Source organism: Motacilla alba, chromosome 26 (assembly GCF_015832195.1).
Source record: "Motacilla alba alba isolate MOTALB_02 chromosome 26, Motacilla_alba_V1.0_pri, whole genome shotgun sequence".
Classification (NCBI taxonomy): Eukaryota; Metazoa; Chordata; class Aves; order Passeriformes; family Motacillidae; genus Motacilla; species Motacilla alba.
The window spans coordinates 2,771,943-2,793,368 of NC_052041.1; the positions used below are offsets into that span (position 1 = coordinate 2,771,943).

Below are 21,426 nucleotides of genomic sequence, written 5' to 3' on the forward strand. Positions count from 1 at the left end.
TATGCAAATGAGACCGAAAGGGCGGTGGGCGGGGCGAGAGGGGAACGGGAGCACGCGCGCCATGCAAATGAGATGGACGGCGATGAAAGGGGAGCGGAGCTCGCGCCTCTATGCAAATTCAGGCGGGCTATGCAAATCAAACGGGAGGCAATCATCACGGAAGGGAGGGGACAGCAACTCACGGCGACACCTCGCGCTATGCAAATGAGACTGCAGGAGGTGTCAGGCTGCATGCAAATTAAGTGGGCGGTGTCAGCTCCTGTATGCAAATCAGACGCCCGGCGTGCTGTACGGACGACACGGCCGCGGCACCCGGCTCTATGCAAATGAGCCGCGCTCTATGCAAATGAGCCGCGCTCTATGCAAATGCCCGGGCGCCGCCCGCGCTCTGATTGGCCACGCACCGGGGGGGCGGGGGGGGTGTGTGACGCGGCGTGCTCTCGCGAGAGCGGGGCGGGCGCGGGCCGGAAGCGGAAGCGGCGGCGGCCGGTGCGGCGGCGGCCCCGAGGATGCTGCGGCTGCGCTGCAAGGCCCGGAGCGGCTCGCACGCGCTGCCGGGGCTGTCGCCGCACTCCCGCCTCCGCGACATGCAGGCCGCGCTCGCCGCGCTCACCGGAGTGCCCGCGCCCGCGCAGCGCCTCCTGCACGGCTTCCCGCCGCGCAGCCTCGACCTCAGCGACGGCGAGCGGCGGCTCGGCGAGCTCGGCATCCACTCGGGTGAGGGCCCCGGGGGGAGGAGGGCGGCGGGCGGCGTTCTGCGGGCTCCGCCGCCGCGACGGCAGCAATTACGTTAATTAAAGAGGCCGCGGCACGCACGCCCCTCGTCAGCCGGCGGTCGGGCCGGTTCCTGCTCCCGGGGGAGGCGTCGGCGCCCGGCTCGGCAGCGCTTCCTGCTCGCTGCGAGCGCCGCCGGTGCTTTGGCTGCCTCCCGGGGGTCCGCAGGGAGAAGCGCGCGGGGCTGGAGGGGACGGGGTCCGGGCCACGCCAGGTGAGTCCCGCGGGGACCGTTGTGGTGCCGGCGGCTGTTGGCCGAGGCTGTTTCCCGGCGGGATCCCGAGCTGGGGGAAACGGGCGAGGTGTGCGGGGCCGGGCTGGACGGGGCTTGGAGCGGCCTGGGCTAGTGCGAGGTGTCCCTGCCCTTGGCGGGGGCGGGACCGGGCGGTGTTTGAGACCCCAGACCATTGCACGATTCTCCTCTGTGACCCTCGGCAATGACAGCACGGCCGCGTTGTTGTGTTGGAGGAGCAGCAGCAGCTTTAAGTCTCTCCTTTGTGTCCCTCCTCCTGTGTGGCAGGTGACACTCTCATAGTGGAAGAGGACACATCCAAACCCGAGCCCGACTCGCCGGTGGTCGCCAAAAAAGCCATGTCCCAGCCCGTGAGGGAAGCCGTGCCCGTGCTGGCCAGGAGGGTGGTGCCAGCAGACAATTCCTGCCTGTTCACCAGCGTGTTCTACGTGGTGGAGGGCGGCGTGTACGACCCCGGCTGCGCCCCGGAGATGCGCAACCTCATCGCCCAGATCGTGGCCAGCGACCCCGAGTCCTACTGCGAGGCCGTGCTGGGCAAAACCAACAGGGAGTACTGTGACTGGATCCGCAGGGAGGAGACCTGGGGAGGAGCCATCGAGGTGTCCATCCTGTCCAAGTTCTACCAGTGCGAGATCTGCGTGGTGGACACGCAGACCGTGCGCATCGACCGCTTCGGCGAGGACGCGGGCTACAGCAAGCGCGTGCTGCTGATCTACGACGGCATCCACTACGACCCGCTGGAGCGCCGCCTGCCCGCCTCGGACCTTCCTCCCCAGACCATCTTCCCCAGCAGCGACGACGTGGTGCTGGCGCAGGCGCTGGAGCTGGCGGACGAAGCGCGCAGGAAGAGGCAGTTCACGGACGTGAACCGCTTCGCCCTGCGCTGCATGGTGTGCCAGAAGGGACTGACGGGGCAGCTGGAGGCCAGGGAGCACGCCAGGGAGACTGGACACACCAACTTCGGGGAGGTGTGAGCTCGGCGCGACCAGGAGGGTGCCATCGACTACCTCAGCGCTCCGGAATCGGGTTCTGGAGTCCCAGATAAGCTGTTTGTAATCATAAAGATTCCGTTCGCAGAGCTTGAGAAGCGAATTAACTTGATGGTGGCCAACGCGCAGGTTTGGGGATCGGGGGTTGGGAATAGGGATGGCACTTGGGCTGGTGGTGGACGGTGGCAGCCACGGCTTGATTTCATCACCCTCTGTGTGTGTGTGTGTGTGACCTGAGCAGCCAGCCAGCCAGGCTTGTCCAGCACTGGTGTAAAATCCACCTCTGAGATGCTGAGTGTACGTTTTCAGGGGAACTCGATTGATCTGAGGGAATGAATTCCCAATGAATCTTTGGGAAACACACGTATCAGCATCACTGACACTGAGAATTGGCCTCTGCACGGATGTGCAGCTCTCAGAGGGGAAGCTGCTCGTGTGGTGCATGACTTTTGTAATGGAAACTCCAAGTACAATACAAATACAATTTGTAGTGGAAAGAGGATCCTGAGCTGCCCTAAACCATCAGGAATAGACTGTGTAGTTTGTGTGCAAAGAACTTTAGGGAATGCAATGGCCTCTAAGCTTTAAGGTAGCCTTTAAATTAATGAGTAGATGGATAAGTGTTGAATAAAACTTATTAATCCTCCATAGGTAGTTTTTAGTTGCTTGAAAAATAACTCTGAACCCCCTGGTGTTTACACTGCATCAGAGCATAAGCATGTTTCCTGGAATACTTGGGATTCTTCTTCATAATAGCATTGGAAATTCCTGCAAGAGGGAAGTGAGTAGTTAGGGAAGTGACTTAATTTGCATCTGTTAAATACATGGAATATTTTACTTGAGTCGAGCCAATCGAGGCCATGGTGTTACTAAGCTGTTCCAGTTTCCAAATACTGTGAATGAGCACTTTAAGGTTGAGTTCTCACTCTTTGCTGGTAAAAAAAGTTTTGCCCTCTGAAGGCCAGAGCCAGAAGGGAGGCTTGAAATTCCATCTGCTTTCTGCCTTAATGTGTTTGATTTGTCACCACTGACTGTGCAGTAGCAAGACTTGCATTGTGATAATGAAATTATCACAGCTGAATATTCAGACGAAAATAAGCTGGGGAAAGTGCCCCACTCCTTGGACTGTTCAGAATCAGGGAAGGTGAAATTGGTTTAATTGGAATTATTTTACCTCACAGTGGGGTAGTGAAGCTTAACAGCAGGTGCTTTTGAGGGCTTTTAAAGGTGCTGTAAAGGTGCATATTACTGAAGGGGATTTATGTTGTTTTTGTTTTTTTTTTCTTTGAAATGCCTGCAACACATCCTTGTTTCTTGAATTTTAAAATATCCTTTGCCTGCCATTCTTGTTACTGTTTGGAGTGACCCTCCTTGCACTTTTAGACTGGGGAACAAGAAGGGGCCTCCTTAGACTGAGGCAGAAATAAACCCACTTTGCACGTGGGTTTAACCCAAAACCCAGTTTGAAAGGGCCCCGTTCCCTCGGGCACCTGACCAAACTGGGGCAGCAGCACCACCTTTCCTGCAAAAATCACTTTTCTGCTTCTCAGCAGAGGCTCCGGGGTGGATCTTGAGATACAGGAGGGTTTTATTGAAGAAAGAACATAATTACTTAAGTGCTTTGCTGAATTAAGGCATGAATAATTAAACAGCCTAGGCTCACCCAGAGCACCGTGGACTGGGCTTGTTTTTAATTCAGTATTAAAACACACACTAGCACTGTTGGGAGTTCCCTGTAGAAAGCCACTTAGCTTCCAGTGTTAAACCCCACTCTGCTTGCAGCCTGTCATTAGGAAAAGAAGATAAAAACCCCCCAAAACCCAACATTAAACCCAGCCCTGTAGAAGCTGATGCTTAAAAACCTCCAGAAATACCTGACAGTTCAAAGGAACTTGAAGATTACACTGTGTTGTAACTACTTGAGCTGAAATACTGGCTAGGAACGAGACCAAGAGACTGGCAAGCCCCAGGTGTGCTCTCAGCTGTCCCAGGGAAGCAGGGACATGCCTGGGACCAGGAGCTGATCCTCCCCCTTTTGCCATCTGTCACACGGACACAATACCTACCTCAGAGAGGTGCACCAGGTGTCTCTGAAACACAACGGAAGATCCATATTTATTGTCTGCCTTGACTTTGGGGAGCAACCCTTAGATTTTAGCTTTGTGTCCTGGATGGATTTCTCAATGTGTGTGAAACCTTTTTCTTTTTTTTCCCCTGGTATTTCTCAGTTGCAGTATTTGAAAAATGAGCTTTATTTAATCCAGAGTGTGGAGCTTTGCTAGATCATGTTTGCATTGGGAATCTGCTACCAGAGAATCAGTTCCCTTGGAGGGACACGTGTCACTATCACTGCTTGGATGTTCTCTTTTGTTGCCTAGAAAAATAAAATCTCTTTGGTTAAAAAAGATGTACCTGTAATTTGTGGTTGTAAAAGTTGTTGTTTTTACAGGCTGACAAAGAACAACTCCTTGGTACTGACTGTGAGAAAAATTTCCCCTTACTCTCCTAAACTTTCCCAAACAAAAATATCTCCATTATTTAAAACATAAAGTCTGGATAGATTTAAAGTACAACTCTCTTGCTTTTAAAAAATTCTTATTAGAGTGTTTTTAGTATGTTTTAACTAGGATTTTCCTGCCCTTAATGACACAGTCAGGGAATTATCCCAAAAATGGCATCCTTCTAGTGGTGGGATGAACTCTGAATATCAGAAGGGGATGAGATGAGCTTCAGGATCCTTTCCCAGCCAAACCACTCCGGGATTCTATGAAATGTGGTACCTGAGATATCAGGAGTCAGCTGTAAAGAGAGTTTTACATTCCTCCAGAATCTTTTATGCATTGAAATGTACAAATTACTAAGCCAACGTCACAAATATTGGTGTCCAGTATTACCCAGATCTACTCCATGGATGCAACAGACTGAAAGAGCAGGAGAAAATCAGTAAAAACTGGGATTTCTGAAGGGCAAACCTAATTCTGAAGTTCTGAGCAAACTCGTATCAAAAGAGCAGTTTCTGGGGAGAGCACTGAGAAAGGGAACACCTTGTGCCATGGTACATCTCAAAGCAGCCCCTTTCCCTGGGCACAGGGGGGGATTGTGACAGTTTGGGGACAGTGTCCTGTGCCCATCCTCTCTCCATGGTACATCTCAAATCAGCCCCTGTCCCTGGGCACAGGGGGCCACTGTGACAGTTTGGGGACAGTGTCCTGTGCCCATCCTGCTCTCCATGGTACATCTCAAATCAGCCCCTTTCCCTGGGCACAGGGGGGGGATTGTGACAGTTTGGGAACAGTGTCCTGTGCCCATCCTGCTCTCCATGGTACATCTCAAATCAGCCCCTTTCCCTGGGCACAGTCACAGGGGGCCACTGTGACACTTTGGAGGCAGTGTCCTGTGCCCATCCTCTCTCCATGGTACATCTCAAATCAGCCCCTGTCCCTGGGCACAGGGGGCCATTGTGACAGTTGGGGACAGTGTCCCGTGCCCATCCTGCTCTCCTGGAGAATATCCCAGCTCTGGAACTGGGATCTGTTCTGGGGCAGCCAGGCCCCGGGGCGGCTGAAGCCTCTCTGGCCCCACAGAGTTGTGTTTGCCCCTCTGCTCTGGGCAGGGGCTGCATGAGGAGAGCAGCAGTTCTCTGCTGCTGCCCGGAGCTCGGGGAGGTCCTGAGCAATCAGACTGACACACGAGTGCTGAATCATCTGCGTGTGCCTGATTTCACTGCAGAACCCACCCATGGGCCAGCCCTGAGAACCCCTCCCTGCCAAGGAAACTCTCCAGAGGAGGAACTAAAAGTCGTCAGCTTGCTGTTTGGAAAATTGCAGCTGCCGTGCAATTAAATGTCTGCCTGCATTTGAAATCAGACTTTGCATCCAGCTCTAAAACTGCTGCCAGGTTTGCTCCAAATAAAATTCCTTCAAATGGGGTGCAATCACTCCTGCTGTTTGAGCTGTCCGAGCACCAGCTGCTCCCTGAAACAGGAATGCAGCAGAGGAGTTCACCAAATCAGGCTGTCCAGGATGGCAGCGCCCTTGTCTATTATTTTTAATTAAAGTCTTGAGGAAAATGTTGGGGAACTATTAAAGCTTGGGAGCTGCCTTCTCACTTCTGGTGTTAATGGTAAGCAAGCAATGGGAACACTTCAGCTCCTTTCTGTGAAACAGAGATAATAAATAAAAATATATATAATAAATAAATGTTTATTTAATAAATAAATAAAACCTTCCTTGGCCATAGGAAGGTTTGATGAGTGCTGTGCAACAGGAGGCATTAACTATGTGCTATTTTCCATAACTCTTTATAATAAATAAATATTACGTAAAGAATATATAATAAATAAATATTACATAAATAATATATAATAAATAAATATTTAATAAATATATACAATCTTCCTTGGCCATAGGAAGGTTTGATGAGTGCTGTGCAACAGGAGGCATTAACTATGTGCTTTTTTCCATAACTCTTTATAGTAAATAAATATTACATAAAGAATATATAATAAATAAATATTTATTTAATAAATGAAACCTTCCTTGGCCATAGGAAGGTTTGATGAGTTCTTTGCAACAGGAGGCATTAACTATGTGCTATTTTCCATAACTCTTTATAGGAAATAAATATTACATAAAGAATATATAATAAATAAATATTTATTAATTAAATAAAACCTTCCTTGGCCATAGGAAGGTTTGATGAGTGCTGTGCAACAGGAGGCATTAACTACGTGCTATTTTCCATAACTGATTTGTCAGCACACGGGCTGTGCCTGCAATTTGGGTGAAGGAAAGTGCCCAAGAGTCCCACAGAGTCAAAAAACCTCCTTACCTTGACAGGAATCTTATCAGTGACGCCGTGTGGATGCTTTTCCTTCAGGGCCAGGCCTGAGTCACTCGTGCCCTCGTGTTTAGGAACAGGGTGAGGCTCAGCAGGGCTGTGAAGCTGCCAAAGTCCTTCCAGGGCACTGGGGAGTTTTCTCTGCATCATTTGACTCCTCACATATCCTTCATGCCATCTGTGTGAAATCACACCTTATTTTGGGTTGCAGCTATTTATATTTGTCGGAGGGAATGTGGAAAAAGAAGAGGTTCTTTCTGGGCTCCTGATTCAGAGGAGCTCGAGGTTTCTCCTAAGGGACCCTGACACTCTCCTGACCCGCACGGGGCTGCGGGCAGCCAGCTCTGCCTGTTGGACTGCCCGGGCTGGAGTCCTGCTGCTGTCAGACACCCCAGCCCCTGCTGCTGCTCACTCACACCCTGCTGGCAGCGCAAGAACAAAATTACCCCAGCTTTGCTTCCCTCCCTCTCTCGGAGCAGCCTCAGCACCGGGCACAACCCAACGAAACCCACACAGCTCTAAAGCTTCCACTTCAAATTAAAATGAATTCATTCATTTACAACCAAACCCTCTTCATTAATTAATGCCACGTTTGAACTCTGTCGATGCTGTGCCATCCAGCACAGCTCCTGAAGCACTGGCACCAATCCTGCCCTCAATCCCTGGCTGCCACCATTGCAAAAATCACCTCAACCCCGGGCCCCGGACCAGGGGAGAGAAAAATGACACGGCATCTGACTCCATCTTCAGAGGGCTGATGAAGTACTTTATTCTATAACTCTAAAATTGAATCTGCCGTGCATTTACAAGCTCCCAGCTGCGCAGACTGCACTCTCTCTCACTCTTCCATGGCTCTGGCTGACTGCTCTCACACGGTCTGGCCACAGACACACTCTTGGCCTCGACTGGCCAAGAGAAGAAACATCCTCACTTTGGGTAAACAGTCTCCACATTCCATTCTACTCTGGCACAACGCAGGCACAGCAAGCGATAAGAACCGTGTTTCTGTTTTTCAGAGAACGTGAGTCCCAGCTGTATTCCTGGGAAAAGCTGTGCCTTGCTTTTCTCCGTGAGGAGAACTGTGGCAACGTGTCACAATGCTCCAGCAGCTCTGGCTGCATCCCCATCCCTCACCTGCGGCAGGCCACGGTGGGACAGCAGGAGGGGCTGGGGCTGGCTGGGGCTCTCAGCAGCTCTGCTTTGTTATTTGCTCTCCAGCACATGCTCCCTGCTGCAGCAGCACTTGCCTGGGCTCAGCATTGCCAGTGGGAGCCTCTGGCTCGTCTGCTCTCCCTCCATCTTCCCTGGCTTTAATTAGCTGATGTTTCCACTTCCCCGGTCTGTGGAGCAGGGAACATGTGTGGCAACACAGCCTTTTGCTAAAAATACCAATTAAAAAAAAAAAATCATTGGAGCGTGGAAATGTGAATGAATCTGGCAGCTGTGTCAGCCCTGGAAATTTCCTGCGGGGTGTTTGTAGATTTGCAGTGTGCAGCACCTCGTCAAGCAGGTACAAGTCCATGCTGTGTGTGGGGAATGGCCAAAGCATCGTTAATCAGCAGGAAAAGCTCCACTTTTAACAACAGAGCCCGAAGTCAGAGTAAGAAGGAGGCTCTGCTGTTCTCTGCCTGCCCCTGCAGCTCCACCCGGGCTGGGGGTCGGTGTCACCCTGCACAGGGTGGGGACATCTGGGCCCCTCTTAGAGGAGGCAGCAGAGGTGGTACCAGGGGCTCAGGGCAGGAGATGCTGCTGCAGAGCCCAGCAGAGGTTCTGAGAAGGTGTCGGTGAGAGGATGAGCCTGATGGGCATCTCGGGGGCTTCAGCTTTCACCAGAGCTCCAGGAGCTGCCTGGGGAAGGAGTCCCCAGCACGGGGAAGGAGCTCGCAGAGGGTTTTGGTGCCCACAGGGAACGGTGCCAAGTGGGGCAAAAGCAGCTGCAGGTCGGGACAGGCAGAAGGAGCCTCGGAGCTGCGCAGTCCTGGGCAGCCCTTCCTGCAGCACGCAAATAAATCTGTGCCGAATCTTCCCTCCCCAAACACTTTCTGCCCGTCTTCACAACCTCCTTCCTTGGCAAGCAGCAAACTTTTGGCCTCTGGGAAGCTGCGGTGAACTGCAAGTACCGACCTGCAAGTACCGAAATCAGGCCAGGCTGATTCCCGAGCTGAGCTCCCGGCCCGAGCTGCGCATCCCGGCCGAGCCGCCCCAGAGCAGGACCGGCTGCGGTGACGCGCTCCCCTAATTACCGTGTGCGAGGCCCCGCTGTCAGCCAGCAGCTATGCGGCAGAACAGGATGTCGGATTAAGGAGTCTCCGGCCAAAGCCGTGCCCGGGACAGCAGGGGACAGCAGGGAAGTCAGCGAGCTGGGTGGCACCGAGCGGAGCCGCCCGCAGCTCCCGGGCGCTGCCAGCTCACGCCCAGCGCTCCGGGGCACGGCACGGACGGGTTCTGGGGGCTCGGCCACGCCGGGATCCAGGCTGAAACAGCAGGAAAAGTGCCTGGCAGGGCTGCGGGATGAATTGCACTCGGCTTGGCCGCAGGTGAGGGGCCGGGGATCAGCTGTCAGGACGTACCTGCCGAGCACCCACCTGGGCAGCGCAGCCTTATCTGCAGCGGAGCAGTTAATGTGTAACCCGGCTGTGTTTGGTTAGCCCAGAAAAGCAAAGAACTCCTGGGATAGGCACGGCCGGGACAAGGAATTGGGCAGCACGGAGCGACGGACGGCCTGGTAAAACTACAAAACAGATTAATAATCATTTCTGTTCCTGCTTGTCCTTTGCTCTCTGCGCTTTTCCTGCTGGATGGGCTGCGGGGCTCTGGGTGCCTGCAGGGCTCTGCTTTGGAAGGGTGAAATGTGGTGGGGGATTCACCAGCGAAGCTGGACGAGGTGGTTTGGAGGTGGTGGTAGAGGGAGGAAAGCTGAGGAAGCGTGTGGTGAGGACAGCAAACAGCTCAGGCAGCTGCTGGGGTGCTTCATTTAGCTGTTGAGATAAGAGGAAATTCAGGTCTGCCCCCGACCCCTTGGCCCTGAGCTGGGATCATGGCCCTGGGCTGCTCAGAGCTGGGACAGTGCCTGCAGAGAGGGGTTTGCCTTGGCTTCTGTTTGGGGCTGGTCAGCACAAAGCCTTTCCCAGGCAGGAGGGGTCTGGCTGCTGTACCCCAGAGAGCAAAACCGAGGTGTTCTAAGCCGGGATGAAGAGCTTGGAGTGGTGCTGGCTGAAAGAAAGTAGCCTCTTCTCTAAAGCAATTAGCATTAATTGCTACCCGGCACCTCTTTGATGGCTCCGTGGACTTTTAAAGGACAGTTATGGAAACGGCCAAGAGCTGAGGGACCTGGCCCTTGGATTTTGATAAAAAAATAGCTTCTTCCAAATATGTTTTTAGCTGGGGAAGAGGGCTACACCACTGAAACCCAGCTATAAAACAGCTTTTTGAGTGCTGTGTCTTTTAAATCAAATGCTCCGTCGTGTTTTTAGTTCGTGGCTGTTACTCACCACAAAGAAGGAACTAAAATCTTTCTGAATCATTAAAACTGGGGGTTTCAACACTGATTTTTCCCCTTTCCCGAGCTGGATGAGTGTGCTGGAGCCTTGATCACATCAGAGAACTAATGGGCAGGAAAAGGAACTTCTCGTTTCGGTGCAGGTCCTCTGCAGTGCCCGGCGGGCTCGGGGTGGACTTTGCCTCCCGTGAGCTGGGGCTCCGTGGGTGCCCCAGCCTTGGCAGCTGCTTGAGGTCCCTGCAAATGCTGGTTTTGAATGAGAGAAAAGGATTTCTTTAGCGGACTGGTGGTGGAGGGATCCTCATGGAGACAATGCCTCTCTGCTGGCCCCAAGCAGCTGCATGCTCAAGTTCCAGCGAGGCTTTCACTTCCCCAGGAGGGTTTTGCTGTCTGAAATTTGGGAGGGAGGCAGCCAGGAGCAGCACAACAACCATGGCCAAGCCTCCTGCTACTGAGGAGTCGATGCAAATCTAGAAATCTGTATCTCTAGTTTTGATATAAATCTAAATTTCACGTTACGGATGCTCCAGTGCACAGCAAAACCCTGCAGAGGCCTGAAGTCCCCCAAGCTCAGCTCTGCTTCCTCACAGCTCAAATCCCTGGCTACGAAGAGATCTGAATTGAAAGAATCCAGGGAATTGCTGTTCCAAAGCCACCACTTACTTCAACGTCACTTAAGCAGTAAATAATGCAAAGCTGAGACTGAAATATTAAACTCCTCCTGCGTGGAAGGATTAGACCTGTCAGGGCGTGGGTGTTGAAATCTGATTTTTGCGGCGTATTCCAATTACAAAGGAATTCTTTCAGGGTCTAACGCTCTGAACAAGCAGCCAGTTCTGCTCACTTATCTCTGGATCTAATTCCCTGATCCTGCTACAAGGGAAAAAAGCAGCAGTGTGTTCCTGCCTGCAGGTTACAGCACAAAGGGCTCCTCTGTCTCCCGAGGAGCAAATCCTCTCGCGTGGGTCCGTGGGTCTTGCAGGGGCTGTGGGTGTTTGTTTTGCTGCTCCCTCTCGCCCCCACAGCCCAGTTCCCTCCCCAAGAACAGGGTGGTGCATGTGGAGGAGCCTCGTTGGTGGTGCCAGGAATTTTGGAAGCTCGGTGCTCTGCATCCCTCAGTAGTGGCACCTCCTGTGGGTGCTCAGCAGAGCTCGGGGCAGGGATAACTGTCCCCTCTGCCCCTGGCACCCTGCCCCAGTGTGGGACACCCAAATCCAAGGTGTTTGTCAGGCAGCTGCTGCCACACTGGGGTCCCGCTGGTGATGGAGGTCTGGGCTGCGTCAGGGGGACACTGCTGTGAGCAGAGGGGACGTTGGGGTGCTGCCTGAACCCCCCTGGGCACAGCCCCAGCCTGCCCTGCTCCCCACAGGCTGTGCCAGCCGTGTGCCCAAACACACCCAGGCGTGCCCCAGAGGCCCAGGGCCACCTCCCTGGGGCCACCTCCCTGGGGCCACCTCCCCGGGGCCCCCAAGGAAGGGTGGCAGAGGCAGCTCCTTGCCAGGAGGAAGCTCCTGACAGAGCAAGGATGTGAGTAACCAGCAGCCTTTTGGGCCAGCACGTTCACAAGTTCAAGCTGCAGGGCTGGCACAGGGTGTGGCGGAGGAAAGAGGTCCCATGGGGCTGTGCTGGGATTTCTGAGCCAGGCTTTCAGCTTTTCTTGTGCCTTATCCACCCCTGTGAGGTGAGCAGAGAGCCACCAACACAAGCTGGCTGTGCAGAGATTGCCCCGTTCACAGTTATTCTGAGGAAAACCTCAAGGATGATTTTTAAAAGCCCAGCTGTGCCTTCTCCTGGAGACAGCAGCCGAAGATGGAGCACAGTCCCTCCATCCAGCAGCCAAAGATGGAGCACAGTCCCTCCATCCAGCAGCAGCAGATGGAGCACAGTCCCTCCACCCAGCAGCAGCAGATGGAGCACAGTCCCTCCACCCAGCAGCCAAAGATGGAGCACAGTCCCTCCATCCAGCAGCTGGAGATGGAGCACAGTCCCTCCATCCAGCAGCAGCAGATGGAGCACAGTCCCAGCAGCTGACGATGGAGCACAGTCCCTCCATCCAGCAGCTGAAGATGGAGCACAGTCCCTCCATCCAGCAGCCAAAGATGGAGCACAGTCCCTCCATCCAGCAGCAGCAGATGGAGCACAGTCCCTCCATCCAGCAGCCAAAGATGGAGCACAGTCCCTCCATCCAGCAGCCAAAGATGGAGCACAGTCCCTCCATCCAGCAGCAGCAGATGGAGCACAGTCCCTCCATCCAGCAGCTTCAGAGCCTGCCCACCCTCCCAGCGTGCTTGAGTCAGCCCTGGGGGAACCTCACAACTGATTGTTTCTCCTTTCTCCTGCTCCAGCCGGGATCTTCCCGCCGTGCCAGCCTCCAGGGCAGCCCAGGCTATGCCCAGGAAGGAGCTGGGGATGGCTGGCTGCAACTCTGGCAGCTGTGACAGCATGGTCAGCACGGCCTCCAACCACTCCCAGCGGGTGAGTAACCCCGGGGTGCCCAGCCCGGCTCACCCCTCTGGGCTGGGGAAGGATTTTGGGCAGATCTCAGCCCAAATCTGCTCTCTGGCGGTGCTTTGGAGGCAGCTGGAGGCCCTGAGACAGCAGCAGGACCAGGTGGATTCCTGAATTCCTGCCCCAGAGCACTCCCAGCCTTCTGTCCTGCCACGTGTGCAGGGAGCTCTTGGTGCTGCAGGGGCTGCTCCGGGGCAGGACAGAGCCCTGGAGAGGGGATCCCTGGAGAGGGGATCCCTGGAGAGGGGATCCCTGGAGAGGGGATCTGTGGGGAGGGGGATCCCGTCCCCGGAGAGGGGATCCTGTCCCTGGAGAGGGGATCTTGGGAGAGGGGGTCCCTGGAGAGGGGATTCCTGTCCCTGGAGAGGGGGTCCCGGGAGAGGGGGTCCCTGGAGAGGGGATTCCTGTCCCTGGAGAGATGATTCCTGTCCCTGGAGAAGGAATCCCATCCCTGGAGAGGGGGTCCCTGGAGAGGGGATCCCTGTCCCTGGAGAGGGGATCCCTGTCCCTGGAGAGGAGATCTTGGGAGAAGGGGTCCCTGGAGAGGGGATCCCTGTCCCTGGAGAGGGGATCCCTGTCCCTGGAGAGGCTCCTGTGCTGCCGGGGATGCAGGGATCAGAGCAGTTGGGTAACTGGGTCACACCGGCTCCAAGCAGAGCGACAGCACCTGGAGGAGACAGCGAGCTGAGCTCCTCCTGCCTGGCACCAGCTGAATTCCCCAGTTAAGGCAGGGATGAGTTTGGACCATGGGTGTAGATGTGTAATTTTTCCCTATCTGTCCATTAAAGCTTGTTTGTCTCCCGACACTGATCCCAAGATTGATGGGCTAATTACACCCTGCCTGACTCGGAGCATAATTGATACGTGGGAGAGCAGCTCAGTCCTGGCAGCTTTTCCATTTGATGCATTGCAAACCAGAACCAAACCCTCTGAGTTTAATGGGCATGGAAGAACTGGTTGTGATACTGCATGGTAAAAGATTTGGATAAGGTGTCTCTGCAAAACAACTCCACCTGGGATAATTCCTGCCTCGTGTTTGTTGATCTGATGCACATTCCATCCTGAACCGAGCCTCGTTTTGTTCATGACAGACTGCAGGAAGCACCTTGCTATCTGATACTGCAATAACATCGCCTGGTGCTCAAAACACAACAAAAATTAAACAACTCTGGCTCAGGAATGAATGGGAGGACAAGGAGAGTTCATCACCTGCACAGAACCCTTGGGTGCTCGTGGTGTTTTCTAAGATTCAGCATTGCTGAGCACCACAGGTGTCTGTGCCTACAGATTTGTCACCCACCTGCTCACATTTCCATTAAAGAACTGAAAGTTAGATGCCAAGTTCAGAGTAATCCACCTTCTGACCCACAGAGGAGGGCAATATAAAAAAGGCTTGAATATAGATATATTTCTTATTTTTAGAGGAGGTTGGCTAGTTTCCTGGAGCTGTAAATACTCATTATTGAACAGCCACTGGCCAAGCAGCTGTCACAGGCTCTCTAAACTACCTGGACATTAAATATAAATATATCAAATATTAAAATAATATATAATATATTAAAATAATATATAATATATTAAAATTACATAATATTATATATATAGAAATATATATATATAAAGTTATATATATGAGTAGTGTAACGTAAACCTCTCTTATATATAGTGTAAAGTCAACCTCTCTTTCTTATATCTATATTTATATTCACATATATATTATAAATATATACACATATATATGTATATATAAGTATAAATATATTTATATAATATATAATATAAATATATATTTATATATTATATATACTACATATATTTTTAATATAGTCTATATATAGTATAAAGTTTACCTCTTTCTTATATATATCTATATATAATAAATATATACATGTATCTTTATATTTATATATTGTTATATAAATATTTTGTATATTATTTATATATATTTACTACATATACACACTACATATGAATTTTTATATGTATATATACATGGATAAAGTAAACCTCTCTTTCTATATATATTTTATATATTTATATACAAATATATAAAATATATAAAAATATATTTATATTTCTATGTACTATATACTACATATATACATTAAATATATATATATATATATATATATGTAGGGTGTAAAGTAAACCTGTTTTTCTTACCTGCTCTGCTTCATCTTCTTTTTTCCCAGAGTGACAACAGCTATGACTATTTATCTGTGGAAGAGAAGGAGTGTTTGATGTTCCTGGAGGAAACCATTGGCTCCCTGGATGCAGAGGGAGACAGTGGAGTGTCCACGGATGACACCGACTACGGGGAGCCCTCCAAGCCCAGGAGAGGCCCTGCGCCCCGGGGTGAGCTGGAAACCCTTCTGCAGATAAGATTTTAGTATAAAATATAAAAATCCATTTATTTCATTCCCAGAATAGTTTCATACAGGCCTTATTCTCAAGCACAAATATGTACAATACACGTCCTGTCTAGACAGGAATATTTTACAGAATTTTCTGATACCACAACTCAATGGCTTTGAAATTCTACAACATATAAACACCTTGCAGGGATCCTGCTTAGTGTCAGTAACCACGCAGATTAACGAGGCTCTGTCAGGCCCAAAGGATCCAATTTCCCCAGCAGTGATGGATCAGAGAGTGGGGTACCAGCTGTGGGTGTCTCTGGGTCTGGATTGAAGGCACTTGAGATGATGGTTCATGTTCGGACTCAGGCATTCATTATTTATCAGTAAAACAGTCTCACTACTGTGAGTTCAGCAGCTTTTCATTAGGTGCACAAAATGGCCAACAATCTCTTGTTACAAGGTCTTTTAATTCTAAACTGTCCAATTAAGAACTGACACCTGGATTATTTCCCCTTTTAACCCAGTAACTGATCCCAAAGAGCCCCAATGCAGACTGCTCTGCCCAGGTACAGAGTGCCACCCAAACCCATGGAGAAGAAGCATGAAGAAGAAACCCAGGACAGCACTCTGTGCCCTCCATCTTGCTTCCATCCACAACATCCTAAAAGTCCCAAAACCTCAATTTCTCACCAAGTGATGCACCTGCACTGCTCTCTATAATCCATTTCACACTTTTGTGTATTCCAGTCTATCTTGCAGTCTGGGAAACTTTCTCCATGGATGAGGGTCAGAGTCAGTGCTGCCCTGGGGGTCAGGGCACCCCAGAGCAGCCAGAGAAATATTCCCAGTGCCCTGGGAATCAGAGGAGGTGGGGGAGCCCTGGGTGCCTGTGCTGGCCCACAAGGGGTGAGGGGTGTTCTGTGCCCAGAGCATGACTCCAGCTCTCTCTCTTCCCAGATTTGGGGAACAGGACTCCCCCTGCAAGCCGAGATCAGCAGCGTGGGGCTGAACAGAGGAGTGGTAAAAGCATCTCTGCCCCGTCCAGCTCAGCCCCAGCAGCTGCTCCAGGCCCAGGTTATTCCAGCCTTCCCAGGAGCATCCCTGCAGCAAATGGAGCTTCTGGCAGCAAAGGAGGTGTCCACACGGCGCCAGCAGGAAAACCTGCCCAGGAGGTGCCCAAGGAGGGCAGGCTGGACCAAGCCAGAGCAGGAAGCCACACCAAGTCCGTGATTATCCAACCTCCAGACCCCTTCCAGGATGACCTGGAGTGGTCACGCAGCCAGCGCTCAGATGCCAAGGGGGAGGCGGCCAAGGAGACCAAGACTGGGACTTTGTGGGGCCACTCAGAGAAATCCACACTGGAAGAGGCCCCTCAGGACCCCGATGCCAAGCATGGGCCTCCAACCGCCCCCAAACCAAGGAAATTGCCACCGAACATCATCCTGAAAACCAGCAGGAACAGCCCCGTGCCGGAGCACAACCAGAAGGTAAAAGCAGCACCTCCACCCTCAGCCACCGCCCAGCCCAGCCCTGCCAGCGACAGCACTGCTGAGAAGGGGAGTTCAGGCCACCTGGACCCCAAGGAGAAGGAGAAAGCCCGACGGGAGGCCCTGGAGAAGCTGGGACTGCCCCAGGACAGGAGGGAGCCCAGCGCCCACCTCCATCCCCACCCCAGGGAGACACCGCTCCCCATCCCTGGGCAGCCTGCGGAGGGCTCCGTGCCGGGGATCCGGCAGATGCCCTTCAAATCCAACACCCTGGAGCGCTCCGGGGTGGGGCTGGGCAGCTCCATGGGCAGCGCCAAGGAGCAGAACGGCCGCAGCAGCAGCAGCTCCCTGGGCAAGATGTCCTTCATCGAGCGCCTGGCCCCCAGCTTCCTCCGCAGCCGCCCCCGGCCCGCCTCCCTCGGGGCAGGGAAGGACTTTGGCGGCCTGAAGGAGCAGGAGGAGAAGGACAAGAGCAGCAAGAGGAGATCCCACCCTCTGCCCAGCTTCCCCAGGCCGCCGCGCTCCGCCGTCAGCGTGAAGATCTCGCCCAAGGGCGCGGCCGACGAGAACCGGCGCGAGGCGCTCAAGAAGTTGGGGCTGCTGAAGGAATAGCTGGTGGGGCTGGTGGAAAAGGGGATTTTCACCCCGAATCCAGCGGCCTGCACTGCCTTGGGCACGAGCATCTGCTGCCAGCTCCTGCCCCAGCGGCTCGGGAGAGGCGTTGGGAGCTTCACACCGAGTCAAGGAACGCGGCGTGTACAGAATATTTTGTATATAGCAGATGTACATGAGCTATTTATACAAAGCATCTCTCAGCGTGGATGGGGTGTGCTCTCCTGCAAGGGCTTTACTGCATTTGGGTATCCATCAAAACAGGGAAGCCGTGGAATTCGGGGTTTGGCTTGTTTTCAAAGGGGTTGCCTGTGGATAAAGCGTCTCTGGGAAGAACTGCTGGACTTTGCTGCTCCTTTAGGACTTTTCGGGGTTTTTTTATTAATTTTATCACAGCCTCTGAGACCTGAGCACTCACCTGCCACGGGAAAGCGCCTCACAAAACCACCACTGCCTGCTGGGTGAGCTGGAGGGCTGCCCAGACATCCCACTGCCCCCCTGCCACGCGCTGCTCTCCCACCCAGCCCTGACCACCTGGAGGAAGCTTGAACTGCAGGAAGGCACAGCTGAGGAGGCCAGAGGCTGTGCTGGTGTCAGATCCAGAAGTGCTGCCCAAAATGGGGCCGATGCAAGGCTGGGACAGCTCCAGCTCATCCCTTCTGAGCTGTCCTGGCGCCTGTCAGGCCCAGCTGATGCTGCCAACACCTTGCTGCTCACCTTGGGGAGCAGAGGTGGCCAATGTCCCTAATAAACCTGTGTGTGATCAGAAAGTGCCACGTGGTACAGATTTATGTCACAGTCAGGTCAATAATAAATGCCCCTAAATATTTAAAAAAACAAAACCAAGAGGGGTTTAAAACAAAGAGTTCTGAGAGGAAGGATGAGGCAGGTCAGGTCTGTCCCCCCTAGAAAATAGAAAATTTGATCAGCACAGGCAAAGTCTTCCATGGAGCAGCCTGGGATGGTGGAAGGTGACCCTGCCTGTGACAAGGGGAGGAACAAGGAGAGCTTTAAGGTGCTTTCCAACCCAAAGTGTTCCATGGTTCTGTAACTGCCAGCTCTTCCTGCAGGCACGAAGAGGGAATATGGAATTCCTGGTGCTCCCGTGTTTGCTGGCAGCCTTGAGCCAGCCCCAGGTGCAGCCAGGCAGCCCCAGAGGGTCCCCCCAGCCCCAGCTGCTCGGGCTGGGCACTTCCACCTGCAGATGTTTGACTTTAAAGGCAGCAAGGAGGAGAGGAGGGGGAGATAAAAGGGTCAGCCGAGCTCCTGCCCAAATTAAAGCTGTGTTTTCATCCCTGTGCTCTTCTCCTCTGACCACTGTCTCACCCAGGGCTGATGCCAGCTGTTTACTGCTCTGACTGCTCAGCACCTGCGTGGTGCAAGTCCCAAGGGAAACCTCACCTTGTTCATCTAATGAGAAAGGAGGAAAGCATTAAGGACTCTCTCAAAGCATTTTTGCCCTGAAACAGAACCTAAACATTTCTTAAAACCAGATTGTTTTGGAAACAAAAGGCTTCTCTTCCAATCCTTGGCTTTAGTCAGAGCCACTGTGTGCTGGTGTCATGAAGGCTGAGTTCTGTTCAGATTTCCAAGGAGAAATCTCACTCCCAAAGATTCCTTATCAGCCTGTGACGTGGTGATGCTCGCAAACAGGAGCTGGTATGAAGTGGGAGCAAAAGAGAACAAATTAAAACAACAGCCAGAGAGCAGCAGGGTCATTCCTCTGGGCATCAACCCCACATTTCTGTGCCCTTCCTGGAGCTGCCAGATGCTCTGGGCTGAATCACTCACCACAGGCAAGCCCCATTCCACGAGCTGTTTCATCCTGCCAGGGGAATATGGAATTTTACCTGCTGGATCTGTTTGTAGCCCTTAGAAACGGAGCTGTTTATGCCCCAGGGCTGGGACCTTATGCAAGAGCAGGCCCATGACTGTGCCTGGTGCCACCCAGAGCCGAGCCCTGCTGCTGCTGGCAGCAGGATCCTGCTCATGATCCTGCCCCTGCTCCTGCCCTGCTTCTGCTCCTGCTGCTGGCAGCGGGATCCTGCTTATGATCCTACTCCTGCTCCTGCCCTGCTTCTGCTCCTGCTGCTGGCAGAGGGATCCTGCTCATGATCCTGCTCCTGCTCCTGCTGCTGGCAGAGGGATCCTGCTCATGATCCTACTCCTGTTCCTGCCCTGCTTCTGCTCCTGCTGCTGGCAGAGGGATCCTGCTCCTGCTCCTGGCAGAGAGATCCTGTTCCTGCCCTGCTCCTGCTCCTGGCAGAGGGATCCTGCTCCTGCCCTGCTCCTGCTCCTGGCAGAGGGATCCTCCTCCTGTCCCTGCTCCTGTCCCTGCTGCTGGCAGAGGGATCCTGCTCCTGCTCCTGTCCCTGCTCCTGCCCTGCTGCTGGCAGAGGGATCCTGCTCCTGTCCCTGCTCCTGCTCCTGGCAGAGAGATCCTGCTCCTGCTCCTGCTGCTGGCAGAGGGATCCTACTCCTGCTCCTGCCCTGCTTCTGCTCCTGCTGCTGGCAGAGGGATCCTGCTCCTGCTCCTGGCAGAGAGATCCTGCTCCTGCTCCTGCTGCTGGCAGAGGGATCCTACTCCTGCTCCTGCTCCTGCCCTGCTCCTGCTCCTGGCAGAGGGATCCTGCTCCTGTCCCTGCTGCTGGCAGAGGGATCCTGCTCCTGCCCTGCTCCTGCTCCTGGCAGAGGGATCCTGCTCCTGCCCTGCTCCTGCTCCTGGCAGAGGGATCCTCCTCCTGTCCCTGCTCCTGTCCCTGCTGCTGGCAGAGGGATCCTGCTCATGATCCTACTCCTGCTCCTGCACTCCTACTCCTACTCCTGCCCCTATTCCTGCTCCTGTGCCTGCTCCTGTTCCTGGCAGAGGGATCCTGCTCCTTCTCCTGCTCCTTCTCCCGCTCCTGCTCTACTCCTGCCCTGCTCCTGCTCCTGGCAGAGGGATCCTGCTCCTGCTCCTTCTCCTGCTCTTGCAGGGAGCGAGGCCACCTCAGCTCCACCTGGAGCACCTGCAGGTGCCTTCCTGCTGCTGCTGGGGAGTTTTCTCCTGCTGATGCAGGGCTTGGCATCAGGCTGGCCAGCCCCAGAGTAACTGGATTCATTGCTCAGCTACAAGCCAGCCTTTCCCTGCTCCTTTCCCTGCCCCGGTGCCTTGCATTCCTTGGATCCTTTCTGAGGGTCAGCAGCCTGTGCACACCTTTGGTGTGGTGCAGCTCTTGAGGAGGATGCCCTGCCCTTCCCTCCACGCAGAGCAGCCCCGGGGATGTTTGCAGAGGGATTGGGAGCCTGGCTGTGACTGTGCCAGCCTGAGCCTGTTTGGTATTCCCAGCCTGTCCTGGAAAGGTGCTGCTGCTGCAAGGTCAGGGATGGCAAGGACTGAGTGCAGCTCAGTGCTGCAAGCTGTTCATTAACATCAGTTAATTGTTCAGTGTAATTGCCTCCACAGGTCAGCCCCTCTCTCTGAAGAAAGCCTGCATTAGTTTGGAAATTACAGTGCCTATAAGTAACAAAGGCTCTCGCTTTGTCATCATCATAAAATCATGGCATGGTTTGGGTTGGAGGGGACCTTGAAGCTCCTCCAGTTTCATCCCCCTTTCACTATCCCAGCTTGCCCCAAGTCCAGGTGGGGGCAACACGAACAAAATCTACCCCCAGGTTCAGGCAGAGCCCAGAAGAACGCCTGGGGCCTTGTCTGGGACCCCTGAAATCAAAATCAGGCTTCATGCTCTGGCAGGGGGTGGGATGAGATGAGCTTTAATGTCCCTTCCAACGCAAACCATTCTGTGATTCTGTGAATCTAATTCTGGGCATATTTAACTTGGTTTGTGCCCGGAAGGCAAAATCCCAGCAGAGCCCAGACACAAAACAGCCACGAAGAGAGATCCCAGCCTTGCAGGAGCAACACGTCTGAGGAGGGTTGGTAAACGTACCCTCAGTGTCTTCAGGCAGGTTATCCAGACTGAGTTTGTGTGTTAACAATGTTAAAAACAACAAAGAAAACACCCAGCTTTGCATTTTGCACAGAATATTCAGCTAATTCCTAACCATCAGTCCCACCCTGGCTCAGACCTGTCATTTCCATGTCTACATGAGCCTGTCAAGACCT

General features: G+C 53.2%; 2 protein-coding genes across 3 annotated transcripts; both read left to right on the top strand.

Moving 5' to 3' along the window:
* Positions 1–454: 454 nt before the first annotated feature.
* Positions 455–4,423, top strand: YOD1 (YOD1 deubiquitinase). Its single transcript, XM_038162282.1, has 2 exons — positions 455–717; positions 1,295–4,423. The coding sequence occupies exons 1-2, from the start codon at positions 510–512 to the stop codon at positions 1,999–2,001; spliced, it is 915 nt and encodes a 304-aa protein (XP_038018210.1). The 5' UTR covers positions 455–509; the 3' UTR covers positions 2,002–4,423.
* Positions 4,424–8,704: 4,281 nt separating this feature from the next.
* On the top strand, positions 8,705–19,225 carry C26H1orf116 (chromosome 26 C1orf116 homolog). Of its 2 annotated transcripts, none has more exons than XM_038162265.1 (4): positions 8,705–9,392; positions 12,700–12,829; positions 15,055–15,217; positions 16,180–19,225. In XM_038162265.1, the coding sequence occupies exons 1-4, from the start codon at positions 9,367–9,369 to the stop codon at positions 17,319–17,321; spliced, it is 1,461 nt and encodes a 486-aa protein (XP_038018193.1). In that variant the 5' UTR covers positions 8,705–9,366; the 3' UTR covers positions 17,322–19,225. The 2 variants fall into 2 exon arrangements, with proteins under 2 accessions (XP_038018193.1, XP_038018194.1); XM_038162266.1 differs by having other exon boundaries at positions 8,830–9,580; positions 16,180–19,144.
* Positions 19,226–21,426: the final 2,201 nt, after the last annotated feature.